The sequence below is a fragment of the Sinohyriopsis cumingii genome, chromosome 11, assembly GCF_028554795.1.
Source record: "Sinohyriopsis cumingii isolate HCF-2022 chromosome 11, ASM2855479v2, whole genome shotgun sequence".
Lineage (NCBI taxonomy): Eukaryota > Metazoa > Mollusca > Bivalvia > Unionida > Unionidae > Sinohyriopsis > Sinohyriopsis cumingii.
The window spans coordinates 74,066,625-74,093,728 of record NC_142971.1 but is presented as its reverse complement, the minus strand read 5'-3'; the positions used below and the strand labels follow the sequence as shown (position 1 = coordinate 74,093,728).

Genomic DNA, 27,104 nt, shown 5'->3' with positions numbered 1-27,104 from the left:
TGGGTATATTTCCTTCTTTAGCCCAGTTACAGAGTTCGTATTTAACATTAAACATTGGCCTTTCTGAACGGATGTATAATGAGATCACCTGTCTTGAGAGACTCATTTTTACTGGCAAAATGGGTGGTCTTTGAAGTGTTTTATATATCTATATTATGTGTTCCATTTTTGATTCTTGATTGTAGATTGTAAAGGGTCATTTTTGTAAACACGTTTAGTGGGCTGCACTTTTAATTTTGAGTAAATATATTTATGTGGCATTTTGAACTTTGAGGTATGTATAAGTTATCTTGTTGACAAATTTGATAGGATTTGATTTCAGTTCATTGGTTCCCCCCTTGGAAATTCTGGTCACTTGATTTTGTATTGGTTAAAGGAACTGACCTTGTTTACAACTTGGAAAGTTTTGGAATTGAACTTGTGACCCTCATCATGGCTATGAAATTGTATCTTGTTTTCTTTATATAAGGTCATAAAAGAACTATTTATTCCTTTCTTAAACATTCTGTAGTGGAGTCAGTCATTTAGTTGTGTTCAATGTTTATTTGAGAGGATTTATGTATTTCTATTATTCATTGGAATTACAAAGTGCTCATATAGTTTAGGACTAAATAACTATTTTGGAATTATGGTAACCTCACTTAAAGACATTTTGGATTATATCATTTTTATTGATTAAGACTGTTAGCATATCACCGCTGTTCAAGGCTACTCATACATCAGCATATTCAAAATTGAACATCTTTTGGAATACCACTGGAACTCATTTGGAATACTCTATACTTTTGGACTCATAATAGAACTTTTAGAACTATAATGGATATCATTCACAATACCGTTTCTTTTTATTTTTCACTTTGTTTTCTAGATTATAAATTATTTGTTGAATTTTACAAAGCTTGTTTTGTTTCACTTTTATTCTTTTGCTTAGTTTAAGACCATAGTCATAACAAAATTGGGATATGAATTTCGCTAAAATATTTCTGAGACTGTACAATTGCATTTGAAATTTATATTCACTTGTTTGGAGATTTTCTGTGCCCTCCTATTTTAACTTTATATATTTGAGAAGTCTTTAGTAAAACCAACAAGCTTTCACAATGCCATCTAAAGTGGAGAACTTTATTTTAAATCCTACCCAGGAAGGATTCGAGTCCTTGAAAAAAATGAGTCGTTTGAGCTTGCAACAAAATAATCTTTGTGAAATGAAGGTGTCTTTGATGAAGAAAAAAATGAAGAATATTTTAGTTCTTTAATGGGAAAGTATTTTGATCAGATTGATCAGAAATTATTATCTCTTCCTATATGCACTTTTATAAGAAAATTATTTCTAATTGCTACAGGTTGAAAAATAGGCAACAGAATAAAGACAGAGCTATTCCAACTGCTCATTTCTAAGAGGCCAAGGTCATGGTTATATATTGAAAGCAATATATTTGTTGGGTCAAACAAACTCCAGTCTTCTTCTAGTGAAAGTGTTCTTATTCAGGGAGTAGAGCATGGTTTTCTTATTGTTCTTCTCCACTGTGTTAATCTGCCATCCGACTTATTCTCTGGAACCGTGACTGTCAGAGAGGTAACTTCTTTACCCATTCAAGGTATTCATTTATTTTTACTAGGCAATGACCTAGCTGGAGACAAGGTTGTGGTTAATCCACTTGTAACTGACAAGCCTTTTTTGGATCAGAAAGTCGGTCCTATTGAAAAAGAAATCCCTGATATATACCCAGCTTATGCAGTTACCAGAGCTATGGCAAAGAAAGCTCCTGAGTGATTTTGATAGGAAAGCATTCCTTTAGCTGACACATTTATTGGTCAGGCATTTGACGATCTCACTTTTGGTCCTCATTTGGATCAAAGGGCATTGATCACAGTGATCCTCTTTTTCCTACTCATTCTCTCTATTCTTATCAGGTTGACAATCACTATTAACTAAATGTAGAAAAGGAACAATATCCAGAGATCTATTTATTTCAAGGTAGGTTAGCGAAACTTAAGTCCCACAAGCAGAAAACTGTTGACAACTGGCGATGACAAGGGGAAGAAATGGGCAAGAGTTATTACCATTTGTTTATTGGACTAAACAGAAAATGATTTTTGTCTTTTAGTAGGGCTGGATTTACGTGAAGCAGGCTAGTATTTCTAATGTAATATGACTGGGTAAGTAATCAGGAGAAATAAAATTTAATGAAACATTTGTTTTCACTATGTTTTGTAGGTATAAAGGACATGTAATATTCATTACAGATGTTTTATGTCAGCATATATTATGGTTACATAACACAAATAATGCTCATAATATAACTTTCATTCCAATATGTAATGTTCTCATACAGAACATAAGAAAATTAAACAGACAAAAAAAATGAATGTGGAATGCTTTATTAAAACTGCCTTTTGCAGAAATATAGTTTGCACAATTATTTATACGAATGATAATAAGTTTGGTAACATTTGTGTAAATAGTATTTTTTATACATAATTTAAATAATGGCAAGGTTTACATGTGTACACATCAAAACTATATATGGTAACGTTTGCATAAGCACACATCTATATTGTGTATGTCAAGGTATACATGTTAGCACATCTAAATTGTATATGGCAAAGTTTACATGTGTACACTTTGTACTAAAAATATGCTGTGATATATATATATATATATATATATATATATATCACAAAAATAACATACATAACATACATAGTTCACTGCCTATAGAAGCTATTACATACTGACACATTTGGCACATAAATATACCAAGTTTCAAATGAAAACCTTAACAAAGAAAAACAGTATGATCATAAATACAGAAAAAAACGAAAGCCCTACTTGTTACAACACAACAGAAATGAGCAAGACTAGATAGTGACAAACTCCATGTTCTATTTGACAATGTGAGCCTTAATATGACCTCTCATGATAAATTTTTTTGTGTATTCATAGATAACAATCTTACTTGGTGTATTCATAGATAACAATCTTACTTGGTGTATTCATAGATAACAATCTTACTTGGTGTATTCATAGATAACAATCTTACTTGGTGTATTCATAGATAACAATCTTACTTGGTCTATTCACGTTAAATACGTTTCAAAAAAGGTTAATTCTTATCTACTCAGGAAAATCAAAACATACATTCCTCTTCAGTATAGGGTCATCTTTTATAAAAGTTATATTCAGCCATATCTGGACTACTGTAATGTAATTTGGGGTAATATACCTCTAATTCAAACATAACAACACTTTTAAGACACCAAAAGAGGGCTTGCCATTTAATTCTAAATCAATGTATAGACAATTTCCAGGATGCAATGAATAATATAAAGATTTCAACAATACATGAAAGAATATTTCTTAGAAAGGCCAGAAAAGCCATTCCTGTCTCTCTAAGAAATATATTTCACCAAAGAGATGCTGATGGTACTCCAAATGTAAGATCGATAGGAAGTAAAAATTAAATTATACCAAGGCCAAAGAAGGGATTGTTTAAAAGAAGTTTCCAATATACTCGTCCACTGGTATGGAACAACATTCCCAGTGAAAGAGGCAGGCTCCTAGCATTTCTTCTTTTCATAATTGTTGTCTCAAATGGATGAAATCTTTAGACAACTGAACAGTTCTAGTAAAATAAATCTTGCCTGCTTTTCTGTAATTTTCTGTAATTTTGCATCATTTTCACAGTTGCTCGTCACGAATGGCTTTAAGTAGATGCCAGATGTTCGGATGATGTTTGTTGACCAGATGATTAAAGCAGTTATGCCATCCCTCACAATGATTGTTCATTTGTAGGTTGACCTGGTAGACATTCCACATTTGTATAGGAATGTTTATCATCCACTGTTATTTTCTAATAGTGATGAGATCGCCGGTTTTGTACATATTATAATATATATATAACATCAAACGTGATGGCAATTCAATCTTGTTGAACTTAATTTTTTTCTCCGCGCCCTATTGTGAATGCGCTCTAGTGAGATTTTTTTGTGCCCTAATGAGAAAGAAAAGAATTTCAGCACCTCACTTAGCGGCGCTCAAATGGGATGCGCTTTAGTGCGACCAAACCAATATACTGTATATATTGTACATAAGAGATAGAAGGCCTCAAGGTAGATTAGTTCTGTATCTAATTGAGTTACCTTCTCTAAATAAAGTCTTTATTATTATTATTATTATTATTAATCAATGTAACCTATAAAAAGGAGGCAAAACCTGAACGTTTGGCTATACTGCATACATAACTGTAGACAAAGTACAATCTGGACCATATTACATACATAACTCTAGAAAAAGTACAATTTTGACTATACAATTTTGACTATACTACACACATAACTGTAGACAAAGTACAATTTTGACTATAATACAAACATAACTGTAGAAAAAGGACAATTTGGACTATTAAACATACATAACTGCAGACAAAGGACAATTTGGACTACTCTACATACATAAGTGAAGACAAAGGACAATTTGGACTATACTGGATACATAACTGTAAACAAAGTACAATTTGGACCATATTAAATACACAACTGAAGGCAAATACAACTATATTAGATATATGATTGTAGGAAAAGTACAGTATAGAAGTCAGACACTTGAAACAACATTACATTATTTTTGGTGAAATTGTGTATATATATATATATATATATATATATATATATATATCCTAAGTCCAAGGTCAAAGATTTTGACTGCTGCACACTCCTATGAGGAACTGCACATCAGTCTTACAAGTTCTCAAATATCATTATGTCAGCTTATCTTTGATTTGTTCATCCTTTAGTTGCCATTATCAGACCATCTATAAAGTTGCAGACATAGCTTAATTCAAAGATGAAATAGGTCTAATTTACACTCTGTCTCCTTATCAGACAATCAAAAGAGGTAGTCTCAACTAACCTTGTTTGGACATTATGCTTTCCCAATTATTTAAATAAGCTATGGTGATAAAACGCAAGACATAAGAGGTAGCAATATGTGAATTTTTCAAAGACCCTATAATTGAACAATTACCCCAGGGTCTATATATCAGTCCTTCACACCGTATGGTTTTTATTGTAGTTATGTTAGCACATTATACTTTTTGAACACAAAAATGTAAAGCCCAGGTCAAAATCAAGAATAAAAAAGCATAGATAATAAACCCAACTTTCATGCACGTATTTCTTATGCAATATATGTGCAATTATTGCGCATACAAACAGCAACAAAACATGAGTCAATTTTAAAATATTTTCAATTACCATATACATGTATAACTAATCATACTAAGTTCAAAACATAAACAGCAGCTTAAAAGTGTGATGCCTGTTTTAAAATTGCTATTTAAAAAAGAAATAATAGTGCAAAACACTTCCTATGCAAAGTGGGTCACTTCATGCCAACTCAATGCACGACCCTAAACTCTACTTTCCATAGAGTTCTCAGAATTCAATGCTATTGAACATATGATGTCCCTGAAAATGAATCTCTGAAACTGTATCAAAAATAGAAAGATCTGTCATATCCTTTTAGATATGTGTATGTGTGTGTCTGTGTATATATATATATATATATATATATACACACACACACACACATATATATACTATAGAACTATATGTTCTACTACTGCTAATAATAACAATAATAATTTACAAAAGTGATGATTATAAGCAGGCCATCTTTATATACAGGTAATATCACAATGACGTTTACATAAATAGTGCATTTGGAACTTGGGTTTTTTACAGACTGCAGTCTTCACATGCTGATGTTCACTGTAGTATGTCTAACTAAATTTTGTTTTGCATGAGTCTGAATTCAAATTAAGGTCTACCATTTCAGAATCTAAGGTACAGAAACTGACTAGCTCCATGTCAGCAGTGTCAGAGATTTGTAAACTGTCACTGACATCCCCACAATCTTAACTGCATAACTGTCATTGACATCCCCACAATCTTAACTGCATAACTGTCATTGACATCCCCACAATCTTAACTGCATAACTGTCACTGACATCCCCACAATCTTAACTGCATAACTGTCACTGACATCCCCACAATCTTAACTGCATAACTGTCATTGACATCCCCACAATCTTAACTGCATAACTGTCACTGACATCCCCACAATCTTAACTGCATAACTGTCATTGACATCCCCACAATCTTAACTGCATAACTGTCACTGACATCCCCACAATCTTAACTGCATAACTGTCACTGACATCCCCACAATCTTAACTGCATAACTGTCACTGACATCCCCACAATCTTAACTGCATAACTGTCATTGACATCCCCACAATCTTAACTGCATAACTGTCACTGACATCCCCACAATCTTAACTGCATAACTGTCACTGACATCCCCACAATCTTAACTGCATAACTGTCATTGACATCCCCACAATCTTAACTGCATAACTGTCACTGACATCCCCACAATCTTAACTGCATAACTGTCATTGACATCCCCACAATCTTAACTGCATAACTGTCACTGACATCCCCACAATCTTAACTGCATAACTGCCACTGACATCCCCACAATCTTAACTGCATAACTGTCATTGACATCCCCACAATCTTAACTGCATAACTGTTATTACTATTCTGACATACAATTTTGAAAATTTTCTAACAAAATAACATAAGATGTAATTCTGAGTTCCATTCCCTACAGGAAGGGTGCCATAAAAAAAAATAAGAGTATATCTGTGGGGTGTTACATACGATTAACAGTGTCAGATTAATGATACTGTGAACTCTATTAATGTACACTCAGATAAGCATAAATTTTCTCAACAGGGGTGATAACAAACAGAAAGCTGATGGAAAATAAATTGTTCACAGATATCTTTTACTTGTTGATCTCAAATAATTAAATGTGCATGATGCTTATTATTAGCAGAACTAATGGTGGTTCACATGTGTGCAATTAGGACTGACATATAGGTTGGTGAAAAATGTTGACTACAGCAAGCAATCTTGGTGGCAGCTGCAGTAATTTATCAGGAACAACCAGAAAATCTATTGGACAACACAATTTACAAAGCTAGTTGGTCAGGGACAATTACTATGGATTTCAAAAACTTTTCTATCCCTGTATCTTATGAAATTTATTCTTGTAAAATGTTAACAGTCTACCAATTTAAAATCATGCTGCATTGGCAAGTGAGCCAGAAAGAATAATTAAGGATGTTTGTAAATAAACTTGAACGGTCAGAAGCATGACCAAGCTTTAGCAATGAGTTGTATGTTTATTTGATTAGCGGTCTTGTATGTATGTTTGTATGTATGGACTGATGATGCATGGATGGATGGATGGACAGATGGATGCGTGTGTGTGTGTGTGTGTGTGTGTGTGTGTGTGTGTGTTGTTTCAAGGCACATCAAAATAATTCTGGCTATACAATGCCAGAAAAAATATATTATTAAAATATATAAATATACATGTGTACAATAAAAACAACATACTTATAGAAATAGGAAATCAATCTAAAATGATATTCAAACATTGCCAACACAAAAAGATTTTTTTAAACCTATTCTCATGTACTGGAAACAAAGTAGTGCCCAGATTTTGTTGTTGTTGATGTAGGGTTTAACAGCATTTTCAGCACAAGATAGGCCATACATGGTAGCCAGTATTAATGATGGAGGAAGAAACCGGGAGAAACTGGTAAGAACCACCGACCCACAAGAAGCTACCAGCAAGCTTTCTCACATATCCACATTGGCTGAATCCAAGACTTGAACCCATGCAGACAGAGGTGAGATAACAACGTGCCCAGATTTTACCAATGTGGAAAAACCTTCAATACCAGTATAATACATGATTTGTGGCTTTTTCAGTCAATAAAAATTTCTTTATAATGCAATTTTTCCTCATGACTTTTACAACAAATACACATAAAATATTTGTACATAAAAATATTTAATGCTAACTATACGCCATTATGTATAAAAATAATGTTACTCACTGAATTAAAGGCACTGCATTCATACATACATGTGTGTGTTTGTGTTTACTGCTGTTATTTCTATGACAATTTTTACAATAATTCATGAGGAGTTTCAGCCAGGCTTGAGAAAAATGTGATCAATCGACTCCATTCTTCAACAGAGGGTCCCTGGTGTAATCATAATGGGCCTAATTTATTCAAGGTCATTTACATATTCCGTGCATTAAGAACCAAATAAATGAACTCCTTTTCTTTAAGATTCTCTTTTTGATGCCTCTGACCTTAAAGTAACATTGCGGAAAAAGTCTAAGATTTTCAGCTTCTCTAACATTATAGTTGCAATGTTTTAGCTTTCAAGCTATTTCTCGAGGGTGTGTGAATGTTGCTTTGGCAACTAGATCCCCTTTCACAATCAGCTGCTTGCACAGGTATCAGAAGAAAAAGCTTTGCTAACATTATCTAGTTAGGGACAGTGTCAGTATTGTACTTTATCATTTGCTATAAGTCCGAAAAGCTATATCTTGGGTACATTTGGCACAAGACCATCGTCCACACAAGTGGCTTTCTACACAAGTTGCCTTTTTTCATCTACAAATGGAATTCCTTTTCTTGTGGGACTTGTGTCTATATTTGCACAAATTACTAAATGTCCAGTCCCTAATCATGTATGTAAACTGGACTGTTCACTGACCAACCACAACCCCCAATAACATCTGATGGGCCGACTCATCCAATTGGTTTGCATAATTCTGAGTTTTGGAAGGAAGTTACTATTTTTTACAGGGACTTATAAGTAAATAAGTACAGTTTCCTGAATCCCCTAACATATTTTAGATGGGAATGTTTATTTTGCATCATATTAAAGATCACTGATTAAATATTTCAGAATATCAGGTTATTAATATTTATACCACATTTTATTATTTTATTTTTTTATGTTCCACTTAATGCCAAATATTAATATTTCATGTTTTTGTAAACATAGATAATTTTGGTATTCCGTAATACAAATATATTTTAAATCCAGTCTTTTAGGTTGCATTTTCTTTGGAATAGCTGATTACAAATTAAAATGAATCAAATGTATCAATTGGACAGGCAATTTTATTCCTAACAGATTGTCATTTTATGCATGAAATGCTGAGTAAAGTTCTATGTAGTCATTTATCGGATAACAGATCAGGTGCATGTATAGTCTGTTGTATCCCAAAGCATTGTGTCGGTTTATCAAATGCCACAGCATTGTCAGTCTGTCATATCCCACAGCATTGAGTCAGTCTGTCATTTCCCACAGCACTGTGTCAGTCAGTCATATCCCACAGCATTGTGTTAATCTGTCATATCCCAAAGTACCGTTTCAATTCCACAAATATTGCCATACCATTCTTTAACTTTATTATGCAGAGTTTTCATTTCTGATAATTCCTGGACAAGAAGGCCACAAGCCCTTCATTCACATATCATGTTTTGTGTTCAGTAATTTGCCAATAAAATGAATTCACATTTGCACTGAATAGTAACAAGTAATATCTATTATTTGAGGACTGATGGTAAATTTAATGTATTCTGCAGGGAGTTATGTCCCTTCCTGACTTTTTCCATTTCATCCCTCTTTTTCAGTTTTCATTTATAGCTACTGTGTTAACATGTGGTGGAAATACTGAATACAGCTTATCACTTATACACTCTAATATGTTCATAGTTTGTATTTCTCAATCCAAAATATTGATTACTTGATGGCGTTCCCATTCTTTCTGAGGCTGATATACAAGATGGAATATAGTAATGAACTTAATGCACTGCATTTGTGGTCAACTAAACCCAATGCTACAACTAAAATGCAAAAAAAAAGATATTAACAATATTTTTCTTCAGTATAATATAATACTCGCAATTCCAACAGAAATAGGATTTCAAGCAATATAAATTTTATTTAATGGCACATAATGCAGTAGGCACTGCCAGACTGACATCAGTTTCTTAAACAGTCTCTAATTTTATACTATCAGCTTGCTTTAAGCAATCAACTGTAGTTTTCTTTGACACCCTTTCAGATTTGTACCCCGTCTCGATCTGACCAAATAAAAATCCAACCAAATTTTATACAAGTTCCCATAGCAATTTACATAAAGAATTTTTGTAAAATTAAAATTTAAGCACTGAAGTTCCACTTGCAATTTAAAATAATAATTATTCATATATCTAAAGTGTATGCACAAAGCAAAATATAATTTTCAGAACTTTTCAAGTCACCTATTCCCATAATTTCTGATATGCTCAGATTCCAAATCACCGTTATCCGATGTTCATTATTAAACTTCAAGGAAAAGTTAACAATAATCAGCATCTTAAGGTAAACAAACTTGACCATGCCAAGTCAATGACTGCAAACACCAATAATACTGACCATACCCAGCCATTGGCTGCAAAAAAAAGTAAATCTGACCATATTCAACCAATGGTGACAAAGACAAATAAAACTGACCATACCCAACCAATGGCTGCAGAGACAAATAAAACTGCCCATGCCCAGCCATTGGCTGCAAAGACAAATAAAACTGACCATGCCCATCCATTGGCTGCAAAGACAAAATAAAACTGCCCATACCCAGCCATTGGCTGCAAAGACGAAATAAAACTGCCCATACCCAGCCATTGGCTGCAAAGACAATTCATGCTGGAAAAGATAATCACTTACATCATATCTACTTTAACTGTGTGTCAGAATGTTGTCCAGTGAGTGCACACACTGCTGTAAGCAGTTCAGTAAACAAAGACATCCTTTATGCATCAAACACAATTTATGCACAAGATATCCTTCATGCATCACTGTATGGCACTAATCAACACTGAAATACCTCAGCTTTGGACGCAAGGATATTACAACACTTTGGACGCAAGGATATTACAACACTCTCTCTCTCACTCAAAGACGCTGTTGATCAGAAATACACTTAGAAAATTGGAATGAATTTTCTGTACCAGTTTGATCTGTTGCCAGGTCACAACGTTTTTTGCTTTTCTCTTTAAATATCAACAACTAATTCTTTTTCTAAGCAAACGATCACAAAAATTAACCTTCTGTGCCTTTTATTGAAGACTATTTGTTAACCTAAATTTCTGAGCTCATATTAAGCATGTTGATCAATTCATGCTTTAGTTTGGGGTCCACACACAATGGTGACTCAGACTCTCTCCCTGCACGTGTCAAGTTTTCCTCATAAGTAGCCGCCTATATCATTTTCAATACCCATATATATCTTTTAAAAATTTAAAATTATGTCATTCACAAATCATCCAATTTGCACAGAAGGTTTCTTTGTTCTTTATACTACACTGAATTTAAAGAAAATAAATGGTCAATCCTTCATGATCCATTATCTTGACTACATCAAGTTAGCATGATATATAAACAATTATGAATAAAGCAATAATTGTATCTACAAATCATGGATTGGTGTATAGTATATGCCATACAGTTTATTCTGTCATGGCTGCCACCTCAGTGCAAGATGACATTTATGTCTTACTGTCAATTTCAATAACATTGCTTTCACTTTTTTTTACTAAAGTGTTTTACATTTTCATAGTCTTCCAATTCCACCTGGGTTTCTTGTGAAGTCAAATCATCCTTTTTACTACTTTCTGGTCCAGGACGTCGGAATTTCTCCACATTGATGTAGTCTTTTGACAACTTATCATCCCCACTTCCAGGTGATGTCTGATTTATCTTGGTTCCTGTTGGTGGATCTGGCATCCTGCCCTTGTTTTTCTGACCAGTCCTAGCTCTTTCTGGAACAGGAAACCTGTCCTTGATATTTTCGTAATCTTCTTGTTCAACAGGCGGAGGTGGAGGAGCACTTACAGAAGGAACATCAGCTAATGTGTCCTCAACATTTTCATAGTTTTCTTGTGTAAATAGTGTAGGTAATTTATCCTCCATTTCCTCATAGACCTCTTGATTATCTTGGCTGGTCTCCTTGTTTAAATCTGGTTGAGACTCGATTGGTCCCATGGGCAAATAATGCTCTTCTTGAGTCTCTTGGTTAGATGTAGGAGATACCTGAGGGGGAACATTTCCCATCAACTGTTTTATTTTTTTTGACATACGACTTTTCAAACTTTTGTTGGACTTCATCTTTTCCACAATTGGAGGGGGTGGAGCCGGTCCCAATTGTTCCAGTTCAGCTTGCTCCCCAGGGACATTATTGATGTCCTGAATATTATCCTGTCTTCTGATGGTTGCAGAATTTTCATAATAGGAAGAAGATCTTGTAGGGTCAGTCTGTTTCGGCTGTAAAATATGGAAATATTCAGAATACAGTTATGTAGATTGCATGTTTAATACATAATTTACTGTGATCAACATACAGCATACCTGCAGTAGTCATTACATACTGCACAAGCAAATCTGGGTCTATCTTGTTCATTTTCCCAACATATCTGGGTCAGTGATGTTTGCAGTTTGGTTTATATTTTACATGAATAAATCCGTACAGATTAGTGGCTTGTGTCCAACTACATTCTATTTTGTCTTGCTACATTCTATTTTGTCTTGCTACATTATACTTTGTCTTGCATCATTATATTTGGTTTTGTTTCACTGAACTGTCTTGCTACATTGTATTTTCTTGCTTTATTTTGTCTACTGTTTCATTATACTGTCATCTTACATTGTATTGTCTTGTTACATTGCATCATCATATTTGGTTTTGCTAAACTGTACTGCCTTGCTATATTGTATTGTCATATTCATTATATTCTCTTGTTTCATTATACTGTCATATTACACTGCATTGTCTTGTTCATTATATTCTCTTGTTTCATTATACTGTCATGTTACACTGCACTGTCTTGTTCATTATATTCTCTTGTTTCATTATACTGTCATGTTACACTGCACTGTCTTGTTCATTATATTCTCTTGTTTCATTATACTGTCATGTTACACTGCACTGTCTTGTTCATTATATTCTCTTGTTTCATTATACTGTCATGTTACACTGCACTGTCTTGTTCATTATATTCTCTTGTTTCATTATACTGTCATATTACACTGCACTGTCTTGTTCATTATATTCTCTTGTTTCATTATACTGTCATATTACACTGCACTGTCTTGTTCATTATATTCTCTTGTTTCATTATACTGTCATGTTACACTGCAATGTCTTGTTCATTATATTCTCTTGTTTCATTATACTGTCATGTTACACTGCATTGTCTTGTTCATTATATTCTCTTGTTTCATTATACTGTCATGTTACACTGCACTGTCTTGTTCATTATATTCTCTTGTTTCATTATACTGTCATGTTACACTGCATTGTCTTGTTCATTATATTCTCTTGTTTCATTATACTGTCGGGGCCCCGAGCGGCCGAGTGGTCTAAAGCGCTCACCGCTCCGGATCACTGCCATCTCACCTCTGTCTACGGGTGTTCGAGTCTCAGACTCGGCTACTGTGGGTATGTGAGAAAGCCTGCCAGTAGCTTCTCATGGGTCAGTGGTTCTTCCCGGGGTTTTCCAGGGTTCTTCCTCCACCAGTTATACTGGCCGCCATGTTTAGCCTATCTTGTGCTGAAAAATGGCGCTAAACACTACAACAACAACAACAACATCATTATGCTGTCATGTTACACTGCATTGTCTTGTTCATTATATTCTCTTGTTTCATTATACTGTCATGTTACGCTGCATTGTCTTGTTCATTATATTCTCTTGTTTCATTATACTGTCATGTTACACTGCATTGTCTTGTTCATTATATTCTCTTGTTTCATTATACTGTCATGTTACACTGCATTGTCTTGTTCATTATATTCTCTTGTTTCATTATACTGTCATGTTACACTGCATTGTCTTGTTCATTATATTCTTTTGTTTCATTATACTGTCATGTTACACTGCATTGTCTTGTTCATTATATTCTCTTGTTTCATTAAACTGTCATGTTATACTGCATTGTTTTTTTACATTGAATTTTTATCTTGCTACATAATATTTGGTCTTACTAAGCTGTATTATCTTGCTACATTTTATTGTATTGCTATTTTGTATTACTTAAAAGGCGAAACTATATACAAAGCTCACCTTTGTGCAATGGATAATTTTTGTGTTTCCCCACAAGTGGCCACTAGTTTTGACTCTCTCAATAGACAGACAGACAGACAGACAGATAGATAGATAGATAGATAGATAGACAGAGACAGAAACAGAGAGAGAAAGAGTGATTTCATCACTAAATACATATAATATATGTGATTTCATTAATATATTAGGTTCTGCATGCCTTGAGATTCTGTGTATTTGTTTGTGCCAATATTTAATGGGCTATATATTATCAAAGTCAAAACATGTTATATTAGTTGTTGACATACTGGTTTGTCAGACTCAGCTCTAAAAATGCCAAAATAATATTCATATGTTCTCTGGTGATCATCTAGCCCCAGTTTCACTAAACATTTAATAGATTTTTTTCTTGAATTGAGAATTTGGAACATTTCCTATTGGCTGCAAACAATGATTGATTAAATGGAGCATTTTACAGTTATCAAGGATTAAAACTGAGTCATAAAACCTTGAATATCACTTAAAAGATTCTTGCCTCTTATCGGAGAACTTTTGTGGATTTCCTCAAATTTGAGGAATTTGTCAACTCTTCTTTCAAGAAAAAAAGGTTTGGATGAGTTAAATCTTAAATCAATAATGTCACTTTTGCATCCTTTCCTCTCTTTATATCTATGATAAAAAATGAATGTTGTTATTGTTCAAAGAACTGAAGTACAAAATAGAGTGATACAGTGTTACCCAGTGTTAATCTGACAGTTGGGGTACGTAGAACCCAACCATGTTATGTATCAAACAGTGTTGTAACCAACCAGTCAGTTAGCTGAAGATGTGAAACAAAGTACAGAATAAGTAACCAGTGTGTTTGTGGGGGGAGGGGTAATAAAAGCAGGTGCAAAAATGAGTGCTTTTGATTAAATGAAGGCAAACTAGACTGAAATACATCTGTATATTGACAACTTGCATTTGTGTAGTACAATCCATAATGTGTTAACTTCTGTATGTGTATATGAAAAATCCATGATTTAAAGTATAGATAATATGTTGTAAAATTTAAGCATTAGTCCCATCCAGTTAGAAAAAAAAACAAATGACAAATATATATAGTAGTTTTCATTTGACCTATATCCCACTGTCAACAAACACTTGTCACTAAACAATTCACTATGATATCCATTGCTGCCGGAAGAATATGGCTATAATTGTCCTTAAATTGACCAACATTTTTGGTCAGCTGGAGATGGCTATCATTTTACTGAGGCTACCCTAGTAATGTGGCTATTCATAGGGAAATGAAAACATGTTAACAAATTAAAAAGTGTAGCAAATATCTTTTCCAAATGTCCCACCTACAATTAACTTTATGACCAGATATATACAGTTTCAAAAGATTGGAAATTTAATTTGCATTTTATGCACCACAGTCTTCAAAGCCCTTAAAAATTACCTGCCTAAAGATGAGACAGCCCAAGTTGAGCATTCAAATTACCTGTTTACAAATGAGACAGGCCCAAGATGAACACTTAGGTATAAACCCATGCCACTATATAATCAGATTCCCTTAACTCCAAGAATATCTTCTCCTAAAGAAAATACATGTACTGTGGTTGCTAATGACAAAGTTTAATGCAAAGTGTGATGTTTTCCATGTGTACATATTTGAAATGTCTTCATGCCGGGATCCTTTTGTCAAGTTTGGTCCAATTCTATTGTGGCTTTATTTAATGACAGATTGGCATCTTTTGTAAAATTCTGAACACCTTAAAACCAGGATGCTTTCTATTAAAAATAACCAAATTCTCTTTGTTAATTTTAAAGAAAAGATCATTTCAAGTTTTAGTAACAGTGGCCACATTTGACTGGCACCATTTGAATGAATCTCAAAAGACATCTATGCCATAGTGCTTCCAGTTTGATCAAGGTCATTTAAAGGGTTTTCCATTTTTAGTAACTGTGCTGCTTTTCTAGTTTTAGGAATATATCGACATCATTTGTAAAAGTACAGAAAGGTTGTCAGGCCATTCGATAAAATTCTGTTAAATCTGATAAAATTCTGTTAAATCTGATAAAATTCATTTAAATTTGATAAAATTCTGTTAAATTTGATAAAATTCTGTTCAGCAGTTTACATGAAATCTCATGTTGGTTGACAAGTTTATAATAGTCCTTGATGGGCACACGATGCCAGATCGCATGATGAATAAAGGGCCATACCATTAGCTTATTTCACCTTTAATGAAATATCATGAAAGTAAACCCTCTCAACAAATATGTATTTAATAACAATTTTGTCAAATAGAATCATGCATTAGTTCCTGGAATGGTCTGTAGATTTTAGCAGAATGGAGAATCAGATTATTCAATGAATTTACCTCCTTTTCTTATCCCTCACAAATCAATCCCTAGCATGCAGTGTATCAAAGGGGTTAGGCAGAAAAGAGAGGCACATTGTGTAACTGAATCAAATTGAAGTGACATGAATTGAACTGAATTGAAAATTAATTTAATTTAATTTAATTTAATTTAATTGGACTGGATGGTTGGGCAGAAGGGAGAAGCAAATTATTCATGACAACTAATTTACCTCTTTTTTCTTATCCATCATAGTTGGATCTCTAGTATATCGGAGTATTTTGTCTCCTTGTTCCTGAATTTGGTTCCCAAGTTCATTTTGCCGTTCTACATTCTCATAGATTGCATGGGGTGAAGGTGATTCTGTGTCATCATCACGTTTCTCACCCCCCTCTGTTCTTCCCTGCAAAAAGGAAGACACATGGTCTAACTTTGTTATGAGTAGCAATGTTAATAGTCTGCTTAACCTGTGTTAAAAGTATCCACCATCTTTTGACTGAATTACTCTCAAATCTTATGAACTATCTAATGCACTATTTAATATATTGTGTGAAAAGTGTAGATCCCCAGATCAGCCAACTCAGCATCAACCATTATCAGTATCTACAATGATCACTTCAGATCAGAGATACTTCTGTATTTAGCAATACCCATGACTAGCTTATTTCAACTAGCAATACCAATGACTAGTTCATTTTAACAATTAATATCCCTGACTGGTTCATTTTGACAATTAATATCCTTGACTGGTTCATTTTGACAATTAATATCCTTGACTGGTTCATTTGACAATATCCATGACCTGTTAATTTTGACAATTAATATCCGTGACAAGTTAATTTTGACAATTAATAACCCTGACTGGTTCATTTTGACAATTAATATCCCTGACTAGTTCATTCTGACAATTAATGTCCCTGACTGGTTCATTTTGACAATTAATATCCCTTACTGGTTCATTTTGACAATTAATATCCCTTACTGGTTCATTTTGACAATTAATATACCTGACTAGTTCATTTTACAATTAATATCCCTGACTGGTTCACCAGCAGATCAGAGTCTATGTTATGGTCTACTAATTAACCCTAACAAACTGCATAGACCAAGCTCTGTAAGTGCATTATGTGATGGCAGATCTGGGTCTGTGTACTTTGCAGTTGGATTCCTCTTATAAACAAGTAAATGTATATGTAGTGTTCTATGTGAATGCACTATGAAGCAGAATGTATAAACAGCCTTGTTAGGACATGATGCATAATGTATTAACAAACAGTCCTGTTAGAACATGATGCATAATGTATTAACAAACAGTCCTGTTGGAACATGATGCATAATGTATTAACAAACAGTTTTGTTGGAACACGATGCATAATGTATTAACAAACAGCCTTATTAGAACATGATGCATAATGTATTAACAAACAGTCCTGTTGGAACACGATGCATAATGTATTAACAAACAGCCTTATTAGAACATGATGCATAATGTATTAACAAACAGCTTTGTTAGAGCATGATGCATAATGTATTAACAGTCTTGTTAGAACATTATGCATAGTGTATTAACAAACAGCCTTGTTAGAGCATGATGCATAATGTATTAGTCTTGTTAGAACATGATTCAGCAAAAGGTTCTTTTGGATTTCATACAGAAATTGATGATGTAATCTGAAAATTTCAACTGGTATTCAAAAATGGGTTTTCATAATATTTTCCATAATTTATTTTCCATACATGAAGCCTTTCAAATATCCTACTGGCAGAATTGCTTTGTCATGTTATCTAGAGATGTATGAAGTTCTGCTACTTATGAGTGTTTCCAGTATTGCTTTGTCATGTTATCTAGAGATGTATGAAGTATTGCTCCTTATGAGTGTTTCCAGTATTGCTTTGTCATGTTATCTAGAGATGTATGAAGTATTGCTACTTATGAGTGTTTCCAGTATTGCTTTGTCATGTTATCTAGAGATGTATGAAGTATTGCTCCTTATGAGTGTTTCCAGTATTGCTTTGTCATGTTATCTAGAGATGTATGAAGTATTGCTCCTTATGAGTGTTTCCAGTATTGCTTTGTCATGTTATCTAGAGATGTATGAAGTATTGCTCCTTATGAGTGTTTCCAGTATTGCTTTGTCATGTTATCTAGAGATGTATGAAGTTCTGCTACTTATGAGTGTTTCCAGTATTGCTTTGTCATGTTATCTAGAGATGTATGAAGTTCTGCTACTTATGAGTGTTTCCAGTATTGCTTTGTCATGTTATCTAGAGATGTATGAAGTATTGCTACTTATGAGTGTTTCCAGAATATGACCTAAAGAACTTGTGCCTGGACTTAAACATAAGTATTAAAAAAAATTAGTTCAAATTGGATGAAATTTAACTCTGACTTATATTTGACCACCTTAGGATGTCTTAAGACTAGTTACTCCTGTCTCCTAACTTAAAATTAAGCAATCAAATGTCTTCAGATTCAGTTATTCCTGTTTCTTGTCACTGAATACATAAAACTGTGAAGCCAATGTGTGTGTGATTTGGATTTTTAATGTAGCTTTAACAATTTGTCAGTCATATTGCTACGATGTCTGCTGTGTGGCAGTTTATAGTGATGTCTAGCATTGAGGCATCATGCCGCAGACATAGAGCATGATGTCCCACCAAGTCACTATATCCTGACACCAGACCGACCAGTCCTAACACTAACCTCTTATTGCTCAGCGCCAAGCGAGGCAGCTGTTAGTACCATTTCTGTATGTCTTTGGTATGACTTGGCCAGGGATCGAGCCCATGACCTCCTGCATCCGAGGTGGACACTCTAACTACTAGGCCACCGAAGCAATACAAAAACTGTGAAGCAAGAAACTCAAGTTGAAATTTCAAAAATGGTAGCCTATAATGTTAATTAAAATAAAACTGGAATCATAGAACATTAAGATTATTCTTAAATCGTATCCCTCTCTACTTGACTGCCAAATCTGGATGACACAGATGCAGCCACATCTGGATGATGCTGATACAGCCATGTCTGGATGACATGGATACAGCCAAATCTGGATGACACAGATACAGCCAAATCTGGATGACACAGATACAGCCAAAATAAATACATCATATCTAACTTGTGTGGGGTTTTTTGGGGTTTTTTTTTCACCTGATGTCTCGTGTTCTGCTCAAAGTGGTTTAGGAATATGGGGCCTGTCGACTTTGGCTGAAATGAAATGTGTCAAATCAAATATAATTTTGGTCTGTAGAACAGAGACCCTACATTTGATCTACCATAATAAATATGGTGAACAAAATTTTTTTATAAACTAAAAATTACTTAAAAACAAAAGATAGAATTAATAGAATTCTGTTATTTCCATGTGAGGGCTATATAGGGTGATATACTCCAGCAAAGATTCAATTGACTCATTTGAGGGCTACATAGGGTGATGTCTTCCAGCAAAGATTCAATTAACCCATCTGAGGGCTACATAGGGTGATATCTTCCAGCAAAGACTCAGTTGACTCATGTGAGGGCTACATAGGGTGATGTACTCCAACAAGAAGAAATGGTACTCAACTCACCCTTGCCATGCCCATATGCAGCTGTCTTCATAAAATTTCAAGAACTGTTTATTTCTTTAATCACAATGATGACCTTTGAAAATTATTAAGATGAGTGAAATTTAATGTCTTAAAACTGAAGATTGGAATGATTACTGTACTGATCAGACTGAGCCCTTCTAGCCATGTGTCTTAAAACAGACTAATCTATTGATCAGACTGAGACCTTCTAGCCATGTGTCTTAAAACAGACTAATCTATTGATAGACTGAGCCCTTCTAGCCATGTGTCTTAAAACAGACTAATCTATTAATCAGACTGAGCCCTTCTAGCCATGTGTCTTAAAACAGACTAATCTATTAATCAGACTGAGCCCTTCTAGCCATGTGTCTTAAAACAGACTAATCTATTGATCAGACTGAGCCAGTCATGTGTCTCAAAAGAGACTAATCTATTGATAGACTGAGCCCTTCTAGCCATGTGTCTTAAAAGAGACTAATCTATTAATCAGACTGAGCCCTTCTAGCCATGTGTCTTAAAAGAGACTAATCTATTAATCAGACTGAGCCCTTCTAGCCATGTGTCTTAAAACAGACTAATCTATTAATCAGACTGAGCCCTTCTAGCCATGTGTCTTAAAACAGACTAGTCTATTAATCAGACTGAGCCCTTCTAGCCACGTGTCTTAAAACTAATTTATTGATCAGACTGAGCCCTTCTAGCCATGTGTCTTAAAAGAGACTAATCTATTAATCAGACTGAGCCCTTCTAGCCATGTGTCTTAAAACAGACTAATCTATTATTCAGACTGAGCCCTTCTAGCCATGTGTCTTAAAACAGACTAATCTATTGATCAGACTGAGCCCTTCTGGCCATGTGTCTTAAAACTGACTAATCTATTGATCAGACTAAGCCCTTCTATCCATGTGTCTTAAAATAGAGCCTGAAGCCTGGCATAACTATTCTTTTGATTAGACATAGCCCTTCTAACCATGTGTTTAGCTGAGTTGATGACAAGTAGTCATATTATTAATTACACAGGTTGCAACTTATGGCAAAACCCCCAACCCCACAGGAATTGAAAACAGAACTTGAACAGGTGTATATTTTATCAACAGAGTTTATGTCTGGTCTTACAGTTAGGTTTAAAATCAAGCAATCCCATTGGTTGAAATTCAAGTCTGGCTTGACTTCAACCAGCCTGAATGGTGGTGAAATTTCTGACATTGATTAAAGGTGCATGAAAACACTGTACTGTACAGATGTATGCAAAGGTCATACAGATCATACAGTGTATTTGAGACAAACAATGGGCAACCTTCACAGAATATGACATGACCACATGAATGGAGTTGAAAGTGCCTGACACCTGCCAGCTCATTCTGAGTAGGAAATAAACTAATCCTTCACATGTTTGCAACCATTTACATATGTATCATATTTCTAACCACACTCACAAGTGTTACCAGGAAAACCAGACAGTTTGGAAAACAGATATCCTCCACAGTCCTCTGTTTTGACCCACCTACAAGTGTTGGTTTGTTTTTGTGGGTTTAATGCCATTTATCAACACATGATAGTCTATGCATGGTGGCCAGTATATCTGGCAGAGAAAGACTCTGGGAATAACCACCAGCCCATGGGGAAACTACAGGCATGCTTTCAAACATACCCACACTTGTGTTGCCAAGACTCTAACCCACATGGAAAGATGGGAATCATCTGTAAAGGCAAGCATCTTAGACAACTAGGTGTCCCAGTCTTCCCCCTCACACACACATAAAAGGATTAAGTTTCTTAGTGTTGAGGACAGATCTAAGAGCCAGAGTCTGTTCTGTTGCACATGCTTATAAAATGGGGATCTCAATAACTATGACCCAGGTATATGTATATGATTATGAGGTGGGGATCTCAATAACTCACTCAGATATATGTATATGATTATAGAGTGAGGATCTCTAAAACTATGACTGAGGTATATGTATATGTTTATAGAATGGGGATCTCAATACATATGACTCAGGTGTAAGCATTATAATGCTTATAAAGTGGGGATCTCAATAAGTATGACTCAGGTATATGTATATGATTATGGAGTGGGGATCTCAATAACTGTGACTCAGGTACATGTGTATGATTATGGAGTGAGGATTTCAATAACTATGACCCATGTATATACATATGATCAAAGAGTGGGGATCTCAATCTCATAACCAGCAGGTAAATGCATACACTTAAAAAGTGCAGATTTCAATAGCTATGCTGCAGGAGCCAAACAAGTAAGTCCTCTGGGTATGACACAGGATTTTCAAACTAACTGATCTCATGTGCTTACAATGGTAAATGATCACACAAACAATTGTTAGACTTTTAATTAAACAGTTATTGTAGCTGTATGTTAATTATCCCTGAATCCTATGGAATGGATCATAATTCTGGAACTGTTGCAATCATCTACTGATTACCCCTTCCCCACCTACAATATTATATCCTAAGGTGTAAAGTCTATATTTTAAAAGACGTGAAAAGAATAGTGCAACATTATTAATAATCATACACATTTATATGCTTACAGATTGGGCCCTACAACTCAGGAACCAGACACATACATGCACAATCACATAACTTCCAACTATTTTTCTAAAAAGCAAGGGCATAACAAATTAAAAACACTGCAGAAGTACAAAAGAGATTGAAGCTCCACTGCTGAAAATAATTTCAAGGCATCAATAACAAGACTAGTACTTTTAATTAAGTGTTAGGGTTGAAATCATCTCTGATATTCTTGAGAAAAAGCAACACTTTCAAGATGGCCACTAAGGCAGCCATATTGGAAGTAATACATGAATCACATTAATTTAAGACCAACAAATTTTCATTAGAAGTCTTATTAAAAAAAAGCTATGTTGATATGATCATCAATCCAGGAGATAAAGCAAAAACAACACTTTCAAGATGGCCACTAAGGCAGCCATATTGGAAGTAATATATGAATCACATTAATTTAAGACCAACAAATTTTCATTAGAAGACTTAGTATTGCACATAATACCATATTTCACTATCGTTTAGAACCAAACAGGCAAATGAAAAAGTCTTTTATTAAAAACCCCATTGCTGACCAAAGGTGACCATTATGAGTGTTTAAACTTCCATTTTCAACAAGTCTTTCATTTAGAATTTACGGTAATACCAATGTCTTCAAGATAGTTCCTATGGTGGCCATATGTGATATCAGATGAACAGTCTATTCATTTGAGACCAACCAGACATCACAAGAAGTCTTTTAATAAAAACCCATCCATAAGGTAGTGACAAGATTTTCAAGAAGGCCAATCTACCAACCATAATGATGTCAGTTACAAGTATACCATGGGATACATGTGTAAAGAAAATGGCAGTCTACTCAAAATAGATCAGGAATTGAGCTAATACTGTATATGGATGGAACAATTACTGGTCATGCATGTTCTTCTAGTCTATGAGTTAGGAAAAGCAATAAGCAGATAATCTAACAGAAGAAAGTCAGTGTGATAAAAAGTACAAATCTTAACAGTGTTGTTGTTGTTGTTGTTATTGAAGGGTTTAACGCCATTTTTCAGCACAAGATAGGCTATACATGGCAGCCAGTATTATTAGTGGAGGAAGAACCCTGGGAAACCGCAGGAAGAACCACCGACCCACGAGAAGCTACAGGCAAGCTTTCTCACGTACCCATGTTAGCCAAGCCTGAGACTCGAACACACGCAGACAGAGGTGAGATGGCAGTGATCCGGAATGGTGAGCGCTTTAGACTACTCGGCAACTCGGGGTCCCAATCTTAACAATGTCTGACTTCTATCCAAAAGAGGTAATGAATATAAAGATAGATACCAATAGGTAGGTAGGTAGGTGGGTGGGTGGGTGGGTGGACAGGCAGGCAGGCAGCTAGCTAGCTTTTCAGACAGACAGACAGACAGATAGATAGATAGATAGATAGATAGATAGTTAGACAGATAGATAGATAGATTAGATAGGTAGGTAGGTAGGTGGGTGGGTAGGCAGAAAGGCAGGCAGCTAGCTAGCTTTTCAGACAGACAGACAGATAGATAGATACATAGACAGATTTATAGATAGATAGATAGATAGATAGATATACAGACAGACAGATTGAAGCTGCCTCTGAGTACAAATGAGCCTCATTAACTTCGTCTTTCATCTTACACTGCTGTTGCTTCAATATGGTGGGAATCCCATGACTATCTTAACCACTGTGATAGCAAGAGCAAATCTTAACATGACTTTTATCAACAACAGAGTAAGAGAGAGTGAAATAAACAGATACAGAGACATTTATGAAGATAGATGGATGGAAGGATAGACAGACTGATGGAGAGAAACTGACTGAGAGTATAATACATGCTTTTTCACTTCCTCTTTACTGTTATTGCATCTGTATAGTGGAAATCCCACAAATATCCATAAATAAAAAAGAAAAGCCAATAAGGAAGTAAAATTGTGATAATCACACATAGGTCATCCTGCACCTTTAAAAGAAGCAAGGAATTTAGAACAATTTATGACGTGTAAACATTTTAAGGACAAGTGACTATAATTAATCATCAGAGTAAATTAGTAGCTTTAAAGAACACAGAAAAACATGGTGTGAAAAACATGTACATTGTGTATTTTGGGGAGATCACTGGCCACTTGTGTATTTTCTTAATGTACAAATCAATTTTGTTCTATAAATTCATGACCTGGATTGCCAGCCCACCTGTCTTGGGAGACCATTTTGCAGGTGGATGTGGTGGTCTCTTGAATTACATGTCAGCAGATAAAACATGATTAAGAATATACTGAATTTTACAGGGACAAAAATCAGGAAAATGTTATGAGTTGAAAAATATAGATCACAGGTCTTTTTCACATTTTCAGTGTAAATGCCCCCAGTCTTTAAAGTATGACTTAAATCATTGTGGTTCAACCTACTGACAATCTGTTGTCCAAAGCAAAACGGTTATGAAAGGAACAACTGAACATCACAACATCTTTATCTTGTTTTACACATTATTAACATTTAGTTCAAAAAGTATGATAACAAATATTGATCCTCAGTTTATTAGAGTCAAACAAGTTTTGGTTCTCCGAAGGTAACTGCAACCAGCCAGCTTTTTATTATATCAAATGAAAATCATCAAAGATCTAATTTTAATAACGGTGCCCTGCTTGTGTTGATATATGATGAACGTGCAAGGAAAAAACTAAAACCAGATGGAATCAAATAAATAAAATAAAGACTTTTTTTACTGTCTCCAAGTCCTTTAATTAGTGGACATTAGTGACTTGTTAGCTGTGCTGAAAGTAGATACTGTCTGATTCACTAAGAAGATGGTTATTTCTTCAATCAGTCTAATACAAGCTGTACATACTACCCCCCCCCTTCAAAAGTAACAAGCATACCATTCTTATACTTTAAACTTAGCAGCTTTATTCCCCTTCTTGATTCCACTATTTATAGAATTAAGTGTCATTTTGTGAGATAAACTAAAAGACAGTTACCCCTATGACTACTAATGATTAAGTATAATTCATATCATCGTACTCTATGATTAAGTATAATTTCAAATCATCGTACTCTACTAATGATTAAGTATAATTTCAAATCATCATACTCTACTAATGATTAAGTATAATTTCGCATCATCATACTATATTCATATCATCGTACTCTACTAATGATTAAGTATAATTTCAAATCATCGTACTCTACTAATGATTAAGTATAATTTCATACCATCGTACAATCTTCCATGTAAAGTTTAACCCTATCTCTACTAATGATTAAGTATAATTTCAAATCATCGTACAATCTTCCATGTAAAGTTTAACCCTATCTCTACTAATGATTAAGTATAATTTCATATCATCATACAATCTTCCATGTAAAGTTTAACCCTATCTCTACTAATGATTAAGTATAATTTCAAATCATCGTACAATCTTCCATGTAAAGTTTAACCCTATCTCTACTAATGATTAAATATAATTTCATATCATCATATAATCTTTCATGTAAAGTTTAACCCTATCTCTACTAATGATTAAGTAAAATTTCAAATCATCGTATAATCTTTCACTCATGTAAAGTTTATTTATCTTCTGGTTCATTATCTTTCACAAATTCATATATTTTTTAACATTCTTACATGCCGATATTGTTTGTTGGTTTGTTTCATTCATTCATTCATTCATTCTTTCTTTCTTTATTATGCTACTTTTTAATTTCCATCTTATCTGCACCATAGTTTGCTTTTTATCATTTTCTTTGCACATTCCTTTAATTACATGACAGCTAAAACCACAAATTAAATCAATCAGATCATTAAATACAGTATAATTAATAGTTATTTAGAAGAAAAAATTCATCCAAAAAATATAAAGGTACAGAGTAAATAATTAACCTATATGCTCTATGTACTATATAAATCTATTTTGGGGGGGCTCCTAAGTGGCCAAGTGGTCTAAAGAACTCACCTTTATGGATCACTGCCATCTCACCTCTGTCTGCGTGGGTTCCAGTCTCAGGTTTGGCCAATGTATGTGAGAAAGCTTGCTAGTAGCTTCTCATGGGTTGGTGTTTATTTCTGGGGTTTTCCCCAGTTTCTTCCTCCATAATTTATACTGACTGCCATGTAAGCAGCCTATCTTGTATTGACAAATGGCGTTAAACCCTACAACAACAACTATTTTTTCGTGCTTGACCTTTGTCATGATTGAGATTTAGCACTGTGGTGCATACATGCATTTTGTCATGTTTGTTACTTACAAGCAGATCTTTACTTGGTTTTGAGTTCAAGAACTAGCCTTGATTATGACCTGAACATGATTCTAGAAACAAACTTGTATTCAGTTTGGGATAATTTCCATTAAGAAGATTGAGATTCTTTAGAAAAAATTATTGTGTCACAGGTCAAGTGAGGATGTATATAAGGTTGAGATCAAAATGATTATTCATTTCTCTTTTAATTTCAGCAATGAGCATGTATAGACATTTATTGCTATGTTCAGATGTAATTTGAGAGGAAACGTTTTTTAAATTAAATTTATTGGAATTACAATGTGCTTTTGAACCTTTGGTCTAAAACATTATTTTGGGGTTACTGAGAATTCATTCAAAGGCATTCTGGATTA

General features: G+C 34.3%; 1 protein-coding gene across 1 annotated transcript in view; it reads right to left on the bottom strand.

Moving 5' to 3' along the window:
- Positions 1-2,366: 2,366 nt before the first annotated feature.
- Positions 2,367-27,104, bottom strand: part of LOC149788742 (uncharacterized) — a 64,743-nt gene continuing 40,005 nt past the window's right edge. The window contains exons 3-4 of the mRNA XM_089974840.1: positions 16,615-16,785; positions 2,367-12,255 (exon numbers count right to left, since the gene is read on the bottom strand). Coding sequence (XP_089830966.1) covers positions 11,515-12,255; positions 16,615-16,785 — 912 coding nt within the window. The 3' untranslated portion in view covers positions 2,367-11,514. The remainder of the gene's footprint in view (positions 12,256-16,614; positions 16,786-27,104) is intronic.